This window comes from Daphnia magna, linkage group LG1 (assembly GCF_020631705.1).
Source record: "Daphnia magna isolate NIES linkage group LG1, ASM2063170v1.1, whole genome shotgun sequence".
NCBI lineage: Eukaryota > Metazoa > Arthropoda > Branchiopoda > Diplostraca > Daphniidae > Daphnia > Daphnia magna.
Genome location: NC_059182.1, coordinates 14,249,801 through 14,266,558, shown reverse-complemented (window position 1 = coordinate 14,266,558; position 16,758 = coordinate 14,249,801). Strand labels below are relative to the sequence as shown.

At 41.4% G+C, this 16,758-nt stretch overlaps 1 protein-coding gene across 3 annotated transcripts; it reads left to right on the top strand.

Annotated features, from left to right (window-relative positions):
- Positions 1 to 293: 293 nt before the first annotated feature.
- On the top strand, positions 294 to 14,996 carry LOC116933752 (exostosin-1). Of its 3 annotated transcripts, XM_032941476.2 has the most exons (11): positions 294 to 321; positions 3,203 to 3,509; positions 3,586 to 4,125; positions 11,061 to 11,154; positions 11,272 to 11,379; positions 12,246 to 12,365; positions 12,488 to 12,787; positions 12,937 to 13,061; positions 13,196 to 13,352; positions 13,543 to 13,796; positions 13,926 to 14,996. In XM_032941476.2, exons 1-11 carry the CDS (start codon positions 309 to 311, stop codon positions 14,107 to 14,109), a joined length of 2,202 nt encoding a protein of 733 aa, XP_032797367.1. In that variant the 5' UTR covers positions 294 to 308; the 3' UTR covers positions 14,110 to 14,996. The 3 variants fall into 3 exon arrangements, with proteins under 3 accessions (XP_032797367.1, XP_032797360.1, XP_032797354.1); XM_032941469.2 differs by lacking the exon at positions 294 to 321 and having other exon boundaries at positions 2,856 to 3,509; positions 13,929 to 14,996; XM_032941463.2 differs by lacking the exon at positions 294 to 321 and having other exon boundaries at positions 2,858 to 3,509.
- Positions 14,997 to 16,758: the final 1,762 nt, after the last annotated feature.

Below are 16,758 nucleotides of genomic sequence, written 5' to 3'. Positions count from 1 at the left end.
CCCTGATGGAATCGAAGGGGTCATCTTTTGCGTACTGTTGTAAGAGATCACGTCGTCCCAGGAGCTCGAGTCAACCATCAACTATATAAGCCGTGATCTAATAGGACGAAGTAAGTTGTGTTTCTTGATTTATTGCACCCATGACACCTCGTTGTGCACCAGTACTGCTGTTCCCTGTTGGATGACAGATCGAGTTCGTGAAAGAAATGTTAACGGTGTACGAGAAGAAGAAGAAGAAAAAAAAAACTTGAGAAGATTGTGGTTCCCATTACTGTGGGACAACGATCGTTGAAAAATAGATTGTCGTCATGTGCTACGAAGGTAGATAATTGGATTGAAATCGACCCACTGGTTGTAGGGGGTCAACTGATAAGAGCACGGATGCATGCTAATGAAACCATCCAAGCCGCTGAGTATACAGGGCAGCACTATGTTCGATTAATGCGTCCTTCCAATCACCTAATCGTCCTCTTCCCACGAGCGATGAATAGGCTGTTACGTGTATTACAACAGGAACTGCTTTGCCCGACTGCTGCTGATGTCAGCAGATTGTAGTCCGTCCACTTGAGTGTCGCAGCTCTCCTTTCACGCACGTTCTAGTTATACGCGACTCTATATTGCTTCTATTGCTTTGATGAAAGAAGAAAAAAATCTGCCGAGTTGTAGAGAATTGACACCCTCCCATAGGCTGCATTATCTCTTCTTTTAGCTTCGTCTTCCCATCTTTTTGTTTCGAGACCATATCGATCCGTCACCATCAAATTCATCTCGAGGTCCGATGACGTAGCTCCATCATCCTCCTCTTTCTTCGCCTACGCCATCGTTTGTTGCGGCGTTGTTAGGTGCCGAGCGACGTCGTTGGGCGAGGCGTTTTTAAGTAACCCGCCACCTGCTAAAGAAATGAATAATATTAAATTCAGGGGGAAGAATGGAAACTTTGGAATATTAAACTTTTTTTCCCCTCCTCGTCAAGCGAGTTCCAATCAAAGAGTTTTTCAACGTCAGCATTCAAGTCCGTGAATGAAACGAACGAATTTGAAAGAAAAAAAAGTAAAAGTTTTTTTTTATTTCTTTAGCTTTTTGCGTTAGAATGACGTGTAGTCGGGACGTCATTTTCCGAGGAGGAGGGAAAAAGGAAAGGTGGAAGACGGATTAAGATGTATTGTTGTTTGGTGCATTTCGTCGATTTGTTTGCATATTTGATTTATTATCAGATTTTCTAAACAGGATAATGGCGTTACACTCACACAACGTAACACTACGTCACTTTTCATGCCCACGCTGTGTGTGTTGGCTTGTGTTTATTCTCTTGCTCGTTCTACGTACGTAGAATTGTAGGCATAGAGGAGGATGAATAGAAACGGAGGCCGAACTGACAGGTTTTTTTTTTTCTTTTTTTTTTTCCTTTTACGAAAAGAATATGTAGTATATCCTAGGTTAACCAATAGTTACAAAAATGGTGACTTTCTTCCCTCGTCTGCTTTTTCCTTCCTCTCCTTTCATGGTCCATAAAATTGGATCTTTCTATTCCAAGGCCGGAATGTTGCAGAATATTTTTTTTTTTTTTTTTTGAAAAGATGTCATCATCTTTTGTTGCAGCAGTGCAATCATCCACATACAAACGTAACACAGCGTGTGGTCCTACATAAGACTGACACGTATTCAGATTTTCTTATTGCAGCAAAAAGAGAGGCGACGAAAGATGATGTCTTCTCACGTCGTCAAGAGATCGAATGTTGCCGACTGTGTGTTGCACTGTTAATAGTGAAACCACGACGACGAGCAAAATCTTTGTTTTTTGTCTAAACAGCAGCAGCTGGCTAGCGCGTGCCAACGAAATGACTGGATGATGTTCGGCTGTTGAAAGAGACAGTGGCAGTCGGTTAATGACATTTCACATGTCAGTACTTTCTCAGCCTCTGAAATTCAATGAAACTGAAAGCAAAGCTATGACAGCACATTTAGTTTCAGTCAGATTTCGTCTCAACAGTTGAATAGGTTGAATCCCTCCAGCTAATTTCATTTCATTTGAAACCAGAATAATTCGGCAGTTTCAATGCAAGCTCAATGACTCTTGCCTTTGAAATTGTAAATTAGCAACACAGTCTCGTCTACCCTCACACCAAGGGGATCAAACGAAGCCCACGCTCCTTGGTCTTTTACTGTCGTCTGATTTACTTGAAGAGCATTTCTATCAGAATGGTGTGAGATAAAAACCAATCATTCAGAAAAAGCGAAGAATACCAATTCACATAATAGTATTTGGTATCTCCAAACATGAATCGTTTCGTGCACCCTTCGAGCAGACGATATTTCACGTGACTTCCTTAGGCGCAGGAACATAGTTGGGGTATATCTGGTAAAAAACTATGTAGAGAGGGAGAGACGAGAAAGACAATTATGACTATACGCCGGGAGCTGATGCCAATTACTTTCTTAACCCTCCCCATCGTAGAAGAGAAAGGAAAGTGTTGAAATATTTAAAAACAGCCATTTAACGGAAATTATGTTTGAGAATTCTTAAATGGAACCTCTGCTTTCATCTCATTCCTTTATCACAATAAGTCTATGCTGTCCCTCTAAAAAGTTCAAGATGAAGCCGGTGGTAAAGCAGTCATGTGCTCGTCTCCTCCTCCGTGCATAACTTGTCTTTAATTTTAGAAATTCGGGTCCCACCTCCTATTTCCTCCTTAACTATGCATTGTCTGCTTAAACATTCACATACATTAGAAACCAGGCATCATCTGTGCGCGCGAAGAAGTAGAAATAACGAACAAAGGGCTCGCTAGAGGTCTCATCTATTTGTCTTCGTCTGCTTGCCTTGTGATGCGCCTTGGAGAATGCGAGCAAGCTTTTTTACGACTTGGGTTGACGTCCGAACCCTACTCGGGGTTGCTGCCGCATAACTTCAAAAGTTCTGGGGCAGACGTCTTTTGAGCTCAGTCTACTCCCGCCCGAGAACCATGACGTGTCGAATCTCATGCGGCTCTCGACTCGTTGACTCACGAACGTGAAAATCCTTATTATAAATACGTGCCTTATAAAGCCGGAGGAGGTGGAATGTGTGTGGTTTTTTTATGTGGTGCATGGGTTCTCAACATGTTTTCTCCTATTATGTATGTGGAGCCAACTGACTGATGAATAAGAAAAATGCAGGCTAAACAGCGTTACATTCTCCTTTTCCTTTCTTGTGCCTTCCTAGCATTATGCTATTTTGGAGGCTACAGGTTAAAAGGAATTCTCCCTGATCGGGGAAGACACTGGCCTCCACTAGACTCCTACATGGAAAGAGAAGAAATAATGGAACACAGGTCTTTCTGGTCTCTTCCACCCAAACAGAGACAAGAAGAGGCCAAAGTTACAACCCTTAGGGAACAGTGTCGAATGGAAACTTGTTTTGATTTCTCCAAGTGTGCCAGCGGTTTTAAAGTTTATGTTCACCCTGTCGAAGAAACTGTGGCAATGAGCTCAACGTATAGGAAAATCTTGAATGTCCTTACTGAATCCAGGTAACACTTTGAGAAGTGCTTTAATTATGCATCACTCAGTGACATTTATTTTATTTTATCGCTACCTGGTATGCAGGTATCACACTACAGATGCTAGTCAGGCTTGCCTGTTCATATTGGGTCTGGACACACTGGACCGAGATAGCCTCTCATCAGACTATGTTAGAGGGATGCAGTCCAAGCTCAATAGTTTGCCTCATTGGAATGGCGGGCAAAACCATATTATCTTCAATTTCTATTCGGGTACCTGGCCCGATTATACTGAAGACCTGGGAATGGACATTGGTCGAGCCATTCTGGCCAAAGCGAGCATATCTGTTCAAAACTATCGGCCTTCTTTCGACATATCGCTCCCGTTGGTGCATAAAGAGCACTTAGAACGAGGTGGCGACATCCTGCCCGTCTACGCGGAAAATATCCCGGCTGCATCCAAGTCCTATTTGCTGGCGTTCAAAGGCAAACGCTACGTTTACGGAATCGGCTCGGAGACGCGCAACTCACTCTACCATCTGCACAACAGCCGAGATGTCATCATGGTTACCACCTGTAAACACGGCAAAAGTTGGAAGGAGTTAAAAGACGATCGTTGCGAGGAGGATAACGCCGAATACGACAGGTATGTGTTTTCATTATCTCTCTCTCTCCCCCCTCCCCTCCAGTGTTTTATCTTTTCGATCACCCCTTCTGATCCGTTTCGTCGACTCGTTCCATAGCCGTGGGCACTGATTTTTTTATTGTTTGGGAGTTTTCATTCTCGACCACTGTGTATGTCTCGGGTCGCTTTTTGATTCGAAGTCCGAAGTTATGCGAGGTACAATCACTCAAGGTTAAAGTGTAAAGAAAGTGAAACAAATCGATTATATAAAACTTGTTGACGCATAAACCTATTGACCTTTAGTCACTATTCTATCGGTGTGGACGGTTGTTACATGCCACGCACGTATGTGGGCCACATTCTCTTTTAACCACCCTCTTCAACGATATCTCAAGTATGACCATGCATTCGAGAGTTCTTTCGACAGATATATGCTTGCATGTGTCTTGTAAGGGGGCTTACTTGTTCCAGACATTGGTCTTTCGTTAGGTTTCATATTGATTTCTTGTTGTTTCGTTTCGTGGAAAAACAAGATGTTATGTTTCCCATCCTAGTATTAGATGCGACGTAATTGGATTGGTCAGCTAGCAGCAGTCACTAGATACTATATACTACATCTGATCAACTAGCTGATGCTTCCGGGCAAGGAATCGGAGTTGGTTCAGCTGTGTCCTCGAACATGTATCTACACTTAATCCTTGTCGATGCATCTAGCGAGGTCTTTCAGCTCTCTCTTTTTTTTTCCCCAATCTTCCATATATTTATATTCGACCAGATTTGTCGATGCTGCTGCTACTACTACTCTTGTTGTTTTTTCCCATCGAACGACTTATCTGGAATTCGACAATGTCCATTTAGAATTAGGGCACATTCTCCCCCCTCTCTCTCTCCTTTGAGTGTGTCCGTCTATGAATTTCCCGTAGACGGTCGATACGTTTTACTCATCGATACATGCTCATTGATCCAACGTAATAATCATTTTTAAAAAATGGCAAGTCGCGTTTTTTGTGTTTTGTTTGTTTTTTTTTTTGGTTGGTTTTCAGCTTCACGAAAATTGAAAATACTGCATCGCACTCTCTTCCTCCCGTAGTCACTGGTCTAATCCGAGAAAGCTGGATCACATAGTTGAATGCTTCTTAATGCCACCACTACTGCCGCCGACGTCTTTTCCTACCCAGGATTTTTTTTTTTTTTTAATATTTATTTTCCCATTTGGTGATTTCCAAAGAGTGTTCCCAATCCGACGTCCGCCATAGAAGTAGTCTATATTATTACTATTATAGATCATCGTTTTTCAAAGCAGCTTTTCGTGGCTGCCATTTATTATTACTATTATCGTTACTATTTTTTAAATCCTATTTTATTTTCACAATCTGTACTCTACGCTATCGTGTGTGTTATATGTCTCTTATTTTGTGGAGCAAAGAGGATCGGAAAATGCGCGACAGCGGCGGGGAGACATTCTGAGGCAACGTCACTGATTGATATACATTTATGTGTTTGCAAAGGGAGAGGGGGAGACGAGGGAACAAAAAAAAAGTAAAAGAACTTCTTTTTTGATGGTGTTTTGTGTGTGTCAGAGGGCAAACGAGAGTTGAGAGAAAAGAAGAAGAAAAAAAGAAGGGGTCTTATCGCTGTCGTCTTTTCTTTTCCTTTAGATATTTTTTTCTTGGCTAGGAGTCAAAGCTGACACGGCAGTCCTATCCATTCTAGCTCATTTCCCCCTTTTGTCTGCGTGTGTCAAGCAGCCAGGAGTTCCCTCGCTTTCCCTCTGAAGAGGCTCTTTTTCTCCCCCCGCCGCTCTCGTTTCACCCTCACTGTCAAACCTTCCACTAAATTCATCTTGTATTTCTGTCGGAGTTTCAAACCAATCCTAAAAGGGCCAACTGCCCCCTCTCTCTCCCCTTCATCCTAGACATCCCGAAATGTTGAGACGATGCTAGCCAGTGGATTGAATCCACTCGATAACCGGACACTTCCGAAAGAGCCCAAATGTTTCGTTGAAATCGGTCGGAAATTCATCAATTTGAATCGCAAGTGAAACAAGAGAACCGGAATCTCACTGAGACACTGGGGGACGGAACTGTGAAACGAAAGAGCAAATGATGGTATTCTAAAAAGAACAATGTCATTTGTCACGTGTGATGCATACAGCAGTTACATTGTAGACGTGTACGTGACAAATGGGGCGCGTCTCCTTTGAATCGGGACCCGTTAAAGAGCTACCCGGCAGACAAAAGTAGGAAGCTAACTATCGATCACAGTTTTAAAAATCTGTTGTCTATCTCGGCAGGGACACATGCATAGAAAATAAAAAAAACCCGTAGAAATACAAACCTGTCAGGCAGGTGACGCCATTTTGTGTGTGTGTGTGTGTGTGTGTGTGCAAAGGAATTTTCAAATCAATGGCGTGCCAACTTAACCGTCTGGTTCGTTTTTTTCCAGGCCTTCTTATTTTTCTTCGTGATAATTCATCAAACATTCCAACATGACGGCCAACACACACTGCATGTAGTGTCTCTTACCACCCCAAATCCGATTAACACTCTGTTAAAAGAAATAATAATTTTTTTCCCTCTTCTTATTTATTAGTATGAGGCTGTATATGGTTGTGACATGATTGTAGGCCGTCATCTTATCATCTCCTCCTTCCTCTCCTTGTATTCAATACTTTTTCAGAACTTATATGATTCGAAAGGTGGACCACGCCCTGAGCTCTTATCTCACTATTTTTTCTTTCGTTCTCCCGCGTGAAACGAGGGAATATCTCGAACGAGGCGCCATGTTGGGGACAGCCAAAGGCGCAACTTATAAACTCTGAATTGGAATATGGCCCGTGAGATGTTTATGGTTTCAATTCCCCTTCGGCCATGAAAAGATCATCCCGGTCACGTCAAGTACAAGGCACTAGGAAAAAGGGGAAAATATGATGAATACTACTTTTCTTTCTTTCTCTCTCCTATCGCATATTATTGCTCCAAGCCTGGAGAGCGTGTATTTACAAAGTCGTGCTGCGTGACATCCCCCTAAGAAGATTTAATTTGACTGAGGATCTTATTGCCATTCTCGTTGGGAAAAGGCTCGCGCTAGTAAAACGATATGGTCAAAAGGTACAAGAGAATTAATCACAATCTGATCCACGCAAATGGCGACACACACAGAGAGAGAGACGATATTGTCACAAATGACATTAGATGCTTTAGCCTGTTAAATAATACATTGCAATTTAAATGAGATTTATAGACAAAGAGACGGCCCGGCTCCGTTTTGCGCTTTTTTTTTAAATATTTGATACGCACGTTGCTGTTTAGTGATGAATTTCTTGTCTTTGATCTTTTCTGACGCACATCTCTCGCCCTAGCTCCAACACACGAGATTGAGTTACCCAATCGCCGCATATGTGATGTGCATTTCAGACTCTCGTTCTCTGGCCTACCGGAAGAACCGGAGGAAGCACGCAAGCAGAAATGAACGAGAAGTAAAGTTTTTTCTCATTGGGCCTTCCCTTTTTTTCCCTCCTCTTTTGCAGACACGCACAGCAGAAGAAAAAAAAATAGATATCTGTTTCTTCTTTATTTTATATTCCCCCTTTCCTTACTTGGATGATGAAAGAGTCTGGATCAGAAGTCGACGGGTTTATGGTACATCTACTCCGGGGTTTGTAAATGAGGCAGAGATCCGTCAAACCCCACAAAATGATGAGGTCGAAAGCAAATGTTTTTTTTTTCCCTTCCTCTTAAGACAGAAGAAGAGGGAGCGCTTGTCTGTTTGTCAGACATCCTTTAATTGTAAAAGTGAATGGGGCTATAAACAGAACCGAGAGCAAAAATCTAAAAAAAAAAAAAATCGAAACGTAACTAGTTCTTTTTGACTTTGGTATTCCATTCATTTTCTTTTCTGTTTGAAATCGAATTTGATCCCAATTTGTCTGATTCACCGTCACCTTTTTCTTTTTTTTTTCTTTTTAAACTCGCGATTCATAACACAATTTGCATATGCAAGTCATCATTTTGAAGAGCTTGAAAATATGTAAAATAACTGCGATATATCGTCTCTGGCTATGTATGCGTCTCATGTGTCAGCTGATACGGAAATAATACCGAGATACGGAAATGGCTGGAGAGCCCCGGCGGCGCCCCGGTAACTTCATCACCATTGGTCGACGACGACGAAGAATTTCTGACGTGTCACGTTTGATACCAGTACACACACACAAAAAAAAAAGTCTCTACTGATGTATATTTAGGGTATCTGGTCATAGAGTAGAAAAGAAAAAGGAAAAACAAAGAGAAGAAGAAGAAAAAGTATTTCATGGCACACGCATTAGCTAGTTATGGTAGCTAGAATTTTTAATCTACTGCATTTCTGCGAGAGTTGATGGATTACAGCAGCATTTCCTGGCCGCGCCGACCACCAGGTTTTCTTCTTCTTTCCTTTTTTGTAGCCTACTGTTTTCCTGCGTACCGCAGCTGGTTGGGGTTGATGATGATGAGCTCTCGTGTCAGTAGAAGCTCCGGTGTGTCATTATCAGGCATCTACAAAAAAAGGGGGAAAAAGAAATCAGAACTAGTGTTTAATAAAAACATATATTTTTAGGGGGTGTTCATTATCATTTTTATGTAACGCCATCACCAGGACGATAACCTTTTGAAAGAATAAAGAAAAATGTGAATGTTTGATATCTTTTGAAGACAAAAGAAATGAAGTCGAGTGGCAGCGTGTAGATCTGACATGACGGCCGGGAATTTTTCCTCTTTTCAAGTTGCATGGCAAACATTGTAATAATAATGATAATAGGATGACTTGATGAAGTAGTGGGAGCTTTCTTCTCCCGGTCGTCTGTTGGGCAAAAGGATTTTTTTATCATCGAGTCGGTGTATATGTTGTCGTAGCATTTGTTGGCTCAAGACTCATCAACGAAATTGGCTAGAATAATTCACAAATATGTGCATAGAGCGTCTCGTCTTTCCCACTCTACGGCCATTCTTCTGGACACAGCCGGAACGAGATGGACACAGACAGCTGTGTTGGCTAAGCTCTTTTTTTCCCTGCTATTAAGCAGGGCTACTTTCTTTTCGAGAGCACACACACACACACACTATTTTGTGTGACTTGTTTCCTAATCGACCGATATAGCCAGAGACCCACTATTCTTTCTTATTTGTGTCTGGAAAACTTTTTGAGTAGTAAAGTCAGCCGTGTCCCATTTCCTCTTAAAAGTCCCCCCCTCTCTCTCTCTCTCTTTTCTTTAAAGAAAAATGAAGATGAACGACATTTTTCTTTAGTGGTTACGTATTGCCTTTGACGTTTGTTGACCATCACTTGTTTGTTCACAGTGAAATGAACTCTGATCTTTTTACTTGACCAGAAAGAAAAGAAAAGGAAGTTTGAAGACAATAAAGAATGAACGAGTGTGTGTGTGTGTGTGGGTAGACAGTAAAAATGCCACCCACGCTCAACAACTCTGAATACATTGACTGTGTTAGTAGTAGACCTACAGATATATGTGAAGAAGAAAAAGAACATATAGACGATATAGTCAGGCAGAATATATATATTTATGTATAAAGTAACATCCATATTCGATTGTTTACCTTGATCGCCAAAAAAAAAGAGGAAAGCCACGGATTTATTGCTGGGCTCGAGGGCGGGGAAGCAATCTGAACTGTTTGGTATAGAGAGAGAAAGAGAGGAATCCGCTTTGATGATGCCCCGTTCGTTTTCACAGTCGTGTCAATATTATTGTAGAGAGAGAGAGAGAGTCAGAAAAGAGAGGGAGAAAGACGAATTTGAGTTGCAAAAGAAACCCCGTTGCCTGGCAACATCCTTTGGACTGTGTCTGTTTGTCTGACTTGACTTGGAAGGCCTCAAACTCGGCACACGCACAAACACGGAAAGAGAAAAACCAAAAATAAGGCCAGGATATGGCATGTGTATGTGTGCTCGACTTGCTGCAGGGCGTTCACATACGGAACGCTACCCCAATATTAATCGTATCATTTCCAGTAGAGTTCACTACGCTGGACGCGTCGGATCGAAAGGGTTTCTTTTCTTTTTTATCGTTCACAATCATCTAGGGATTTTTCCTTATTTTTTTTCATGCGTCATCGTACGTCCAAGAGATTCTCAGTCAAGTTTTCACTGACATGAAATGATCCACGCCGTCAATAAAATGCACAAAACCTTTTTTTATTTATTTTTTAGTTCTTTTTTTTTTTTCAAAACATTTTTCTTTCCTTCGCTCTCGCCTGTCGGCTCCCCCCTTTTTTTTATGTATTTACAATATATTCAATAGATCTTTGCCGTTGCCGAGATTGGTGTGTGCGCTCGCTTCTTTGCTCTGCATCCCATCTCGCTCGATTCTTGTATCAATCGCGGGTGGGATCGGGATGGATGCGATGCTTGTCGAGTGCAGGCGGGGAGCGAGCAGAAGGATCTTTTGATACTTTGATCACCTAGACGATAGATACGCAGGACGTCCTCATAGAGACAGGCCAGTTGCGCACAAAAGAAACGTGCCGAAATTCTTCCTTTTAGGACTAGAATTCCCTTTTTTTTCTTTCTTTCTCATCCTGTTTGATATTTGATGTTTGAACAACTAAAAAGAAAAAGTCTTTTCTTGATTTTGAAAAAAGAGAATTGAAAAACAGGGTTAAATTGCGTTGAGGTTAAAAATTAAAATTGCCTTGATTCGTTCCGTTTTTTTTATGACAACCAACTTTTTTTTTTATTACATAAAAAAAGGTGATTGATAAAGAAAAAAAAAACAGCCGGAGAATCGTCTATTTGATATGCCAGCGTGTCGTTTACCGCTTTTGAATCTCTCGTTTCCTTATCCGCCGCTTGGTTTCATTTGACAACTCTTAACGATTGAGCGCTTGCCATGAATCTTTTTTTTTTTTATCCGCTTCTGACAGAGATACTTATTTTCTTTATCTTGTTTTGTTTTTTTACAGATATGATTATGAAGTTTTGTTGCATAATGCGACGTTTTGCCTGGTGCCGCGCGGACGACGACTTGGTTCTTTCCGTTTCATCGAAGTCCTTCAAGTAAGAAAACATCCGTTTGTATTAAATTGTTCAAAAAGAGACAAACTTTCGTCAAAAGAAACCTTTTAATTATATTTTTTTCGCCTTTGTTTTTTTGTCTTTCTATTTTTTCAAAAGGCTGGCTGTATTCCTGTCCTTCTTTCCAACAACTGGGTGATACCCTTTTCCGAGATCATTGACTGGAAAACGTCTGCCATTTGGGCGGATGAACGGCTTCTCCTTCAGGTTATTATTATTATATTTTTTTTTTATCGATCTTTCTTGTTCTAATAGACTTAGAAAAGATCCTCTCGTTTACCAAGTAATACAAACAATGCCATTATCCGCGCAGCAAATGAGGCTCTGCGTTCTCGTTTCAACTGGCCCTAGGGGGGGGGGGGGCTTCCCAATTACCTGGGCACTTGCCGCCGTCTACACGCCTCTGTGTGTGTAAGTGCCGGCTGTCAGTCAAGTCCAGTCACTCTCACTTTGGCATGAGAGAGTATACTGTGAGTTAAAAGCTACGACCGAAACTCCTCCAATCACCGTTTTGTTTAAATAAAAAACAAAAATTCGCTAAGCGGAAAGAATGAAAAATCTGAATCTCGTGTACAGCCAACTGAGTTGATGGATCACACACACAATTCAGAGTCTGAAAAATGGAATATTTTCCTCTTCGTATTGGCCTCGTAACGTTGTTGTTTACAATGCATTTAAGTCAAAATGGGGATTGTTCTGAAATGTAGCGTGAAAATGGGCGTTTACAAGAGAAACTACTTTTTCTTGACAACAGGGAGTGTGGCGCATTGTTGAAGAGCATCGTGAAGAGGGGCGAGAGTCGGGGCTGAGGTCGTCAGGCCGAGTGGGAATTGTATTTAAGCTGCACTTAGAACAAAGAACCGAAACACTTCTATTGATCCTCAAAGCAGCAGCGGCCTGTGCATTGGCCGTAATGGCGAATAAAAAAAAGGGAAAATCTCGTACACACATTTTCCTTTCGTCACGGCCCTTTCATACGTACATAACACACACACACATACATATCGTGCACTCGCGAATTTTCCATGCTACTTGCTGTAATAACGACATGGCTTTTGTGTTTGCGGTCCCAGGTGCCCGATATTGTCAGATCCATCGAAGCCGAACGAGTGATGGCCTTGCGGCAACAATCTCAACTTTTGTGGCACATGTACTTCTCCTCCATCGACCGCATTATCTTTACCACCCTCGAGGTACGTACCATTAGACACACATCCCTTCATCGCTTCCCCCCCCCCCCATATATTTTTACAATGTAAAAAGCAAGGCACATTTTTTAAAATTGAAAATGTCTCCTCACTTGTATCAACTGCAGATTGTCCGTCAAAGAATCCATCAGCATTTGTGGAAAGACGGTCGAGTGTGGAATAGTTTTCCGGGTGGATTGGTAACGTTGCCGGATTACACGGACACACCGTCTCGTTTGCCGTGGAACCAACAGCAATCGACAAGCATGACGCTCGCTACTGGTGGCCAAAAGAATAAGAATGCCAGCCAGTTTACGGCCGTCATTTATTCCCAGCAACAAGCAGGAAGCCCGCTAGTGCCTGCCACTTCAAGTGGTCCACTACTTCATCTGCTGCGGGTCGTTTCCAGGAGCCAACATGTTGCCCGGGTAGGATTTTGAACAAACGTCAACAAATCATTAAAATCTTTAGGCGAAAATAATTAATGTTCGCTGTTTTGTTTGTTTGTTATGTTGTTATCTTTTTCGTCGTCTTCGCCCGTTTCCGACGCCATTTTAAATGATCTGTCACTTTCAAGATCGTCGTAGTGTGGGCGAGCGATTCTCCAAAACCTCCGCCGTCTCGATGGCCGTCTCTGACGCGAGGTATCCCGTTGCATATCGTTGTGCCGCAGCAAAAGCAAAACATCGGCGAACGTTTCAGGTATTTAAAAAAAAAAAAACTCTCTTTTCAATATTGATTTATTAGTTTGAAATTAATATTAAAAAAGAAAAAAGAGACGAAGACAAAAAAAAAAAATATCTAATCCGTTGGATTTTCTGGATGGGTTGTTTCAGGCCGCTCGATCTAATCGAAACAGACGCCGTCTTTTCGCTGGATGAGGATGCTACGCTGACGACGGATGAAATCGATTTCGCATTTCATGTTTGGCGTCACTTTCCCGAGCGGATCGTCGGCTTTCCTGCTAGAACTCACTACTGGGACGATACCAAAGTAAGTTCAGCTTCAATGACTCTCGCTTTATTTTATATATATCGTGCGCCGCTTTCCTTTTTTTTTTTTTTTTGCGAACTTGGAAATCGATTCAAATCCCGCATGCAAACCATCGTCGTTAACCTAGCGTTAGTGGTACACAACAGGCCATTAACGGCTGCCCGTTTCGTGTCTTCTTTTTGTGTGTTAGGGCCAGTGGGGCTACACGTCGAAATGGACCAATGAGTATTCGATGGTCTTGACGGGAGCGGCCATTTATCATCGCTACTATCACGCGTTATACACTGATTGGCTGGGTCCGTTGTTGCACAAAACTGTCGATCAGTCTCACAACTGCGAGGACATTCTCATCAATTTTCTCGTCAGTCACGTGACTCGTCAACCGCCCATTAAGGTGTCGCAAAGAAAGCAGTACAAGAGCAGCAACTTATCGGCTGTCACGAGGTCTGTCGCCTTTTTTTTTTTCACGTGTTTTTTTATCTATCGGGCGTTAAATCACGCTCATTTTCCAAATGCGCATGTTTTTATTGGATTTATTTTTTTTTTTTTATCTTTCGCTGTTTCGGTACGCAGTAGATCGCCGTGGAACGATCCGGATCACTTTCTACAACGCCAGACGTGCCTCAACACTTTTGTGGCTCTTTTCGGGTACATGCCACTGATCCGTTCCGCTGTTCGTTTTGACCCCGTCCTATTCAAGGATCCCGTCTCCAACTTGCGCAAGAAATATCGTCAAATGGAATTGGTTAACAACTAAAAAAAAAAAAAATGCAACTAGAAATGTATCGCCATCTTTTACTTTTCGTGTGCGGATGATGGACAAAAAGGTGTCCTACTTTCTTTTTCCTTCTCGTTTGTTAAACATGCTAAAGGAAAAGTGAAAGGGGAACTACAAACAAGCCAAGAAACGTGCCATATCCTAAGTTTTCCCTTTTCTTTTTTTGTAAGTAGGTAAATTTACAGTCGGACATCATGCTTGGATGGTAGTAGGAAATAATGTAGTTCCCATCATCTTGTGATTTTCGTTTTTAAGACATTTTTTTTTTTCATTGAGAGAAATGGTGCAATTCTATTTAAATGATCAACTATTTTTGGTTGTTGCGAAGATGGAGGAAAAAAAAGTGGGGAAAGAGCTACTATATATATATATATCTGGGAAAAAGGTGTACGACGTGCTTTGTCTATAAACCTTTTTGCCTAAAGGGACCATCTGTGATTTACTATTTTTATCTTTTTCGTATGGCTGCTATTTTTATTTCTAATTTTGATATTGTTTTCTAAGTAATTGATAGCATATCAAGAATTTCCAATTGCTAGGTCCCTCCCTTCATATTCTATTGTGTATATTCTTTTTTATTTTCCCCTAATAGTAAGATGATCCCACCATTTTTTTTCAAATCGAGGACGTTACGGGGAACTCATTGAAAATAAGTTCCAAAGGTGCCATTTTGTTTTTCTTTCTTTCAGTCCTCTAATAGTTCTCTTTTTTTGGGAGGGTAATTTTTCATTGCGCCTCCGCCCTCTTCCGGTCCTTTCCACTTCCGTTTGTGTACAGCATCGACTAATTGGCGCTTGAGCTTGTACATATTATATAATGTTGATTATATCCATGTGAGAATAACCAAATAAAAAAATAAAAATGAATTTGAAAGGGAATTCTAGTTGATGTGAAACGATCGTTGAAGAGGATTTGTGTTTGTGGATCTTAGTCACGCTCTCGTTGTTGCATTCTTTCTGCCCCCTAATTGGCTTTCGTCCAATAATTGATATTCCAGACAAATTCAACTGGTATGCGAAGCTTTTGGAAGTTAAGCCGAGAGAAACGACTTGCAAACTTTGAACAACGCCTTTTAATCAAACAAAAATCGTCGTGTAGGTGTAAAAAACGCCCGTGTTTGCGATACACCACAAACACAGAAAAGTTTCTCCGTAAGTCTCAAACGAAATGCGTCGATGAATAAATAGCTTAAGACCGCCCTTTTTCCTCATCAGTCAACTCAGCGCTGTCTCGTAGAGTCTTTTATTTTTTTAAGTGCGTGTTTTTATTTCTTGTTTTTTTTTTTTCCTCACTCGTTTCGCTACGCCTTCGTGAGCGGTTGTGTGTGTGTGTTTGACTGTTTTTGTGTAAGCCGAGCGGATCGCGGCTTCGGATGACTTGAGCACACGCCCCGTTTGTTATATTCCATTACGTCCGGCATTAATATATGACTTCGACTTTATTTTTCCCATCTCTTTTTTTTTTCTTCCTTGCTGGAACGGATAAGTCTCCACCTCCGGCGATAGACCCTATTATATATACCTTTTCTTATTTCTTCTATTTTTTTTCTTTTCAAGTTTAAATGTATATATCCTCTTTGCTGGAAGATGTAGGGTTGTAGGCGAAGGAGGAAGAGGGAGGGGCTTCTTTTCTTTTTCACGACCAGGTGTCTAGTGGCTTACAACAGCGTGAACGTATAGACGGCGGCAAATGATTCTCGTCTATAACTCAAAAGGAAAGAAAGAAACAACATGCTAGAAACGAACGAATGAGAGGGGAGCGGCGATTTCACGCTTCCAGCGTTCCGAAAACTATTGATTGCGGGAGCGTGCAAAGAAAACGAAGCAGAGAATTTACAGTCGGTGTAGTATATAGCTTGAGGCTTTTTTTTTTAAACAAAAAAGAAAAAAATTGAGGTGAACGTCGTTATCGTTTAATAGCCAGCCATAACTTGTTGATTACCGCTTCTTCCTGTCGACTTTATGATTACATGTTTATCCAAAATTACGAAAGCTAGCGCGTGTACTTTTTGAAAGACATGCAATTGAGCGCGGTAAATACGGAAATGTAATTGGAATGAAATAATTCTTTTTATCGAAATTAATTGGATTCGCTGTGTCGTTAAGAACTAATTGATTGGGCACGCCAAGCTGCTGCGGGAAGATTGATTCATTCCTGTAATTCCGTTATCAACGAAAGGTCAAACAGAAAAGCTGCTATTGCCAGAATAAGCTGAAATAATTCACGGGTATTACTAACCCTTGCGTGGAACTCCCATTACCTATTAAGCCAATAAATCCTTCTATTCTCGATCTTTGTAATCCAGTTAAGTAACTTGAACAAGAAAAGAAAAGCAACGACCCCAAAACTGTTGCAATGAGCCAAGTCCCTTGTTTTTTTTTTCGTTTTCTCGTTCTCTTTTACATGGGGTTGGATGATGCTGGTCGGATTTAGTATATGCTGTTTGGATACACACCAGCTGACTAACTCGTGATTGACTCAGCTGCACGTTGGGCTTCTCTCTTTCTTCGTTTTTCCAATCAGCTATAAATTAGTCAGAGCTTCCTTATTAACAAACGAAAAAGCTTTTATTTCGCATGCCTTATTAAATGGCTAAAAGATTGAACAAGGTTTTCCCTATTGCGATCG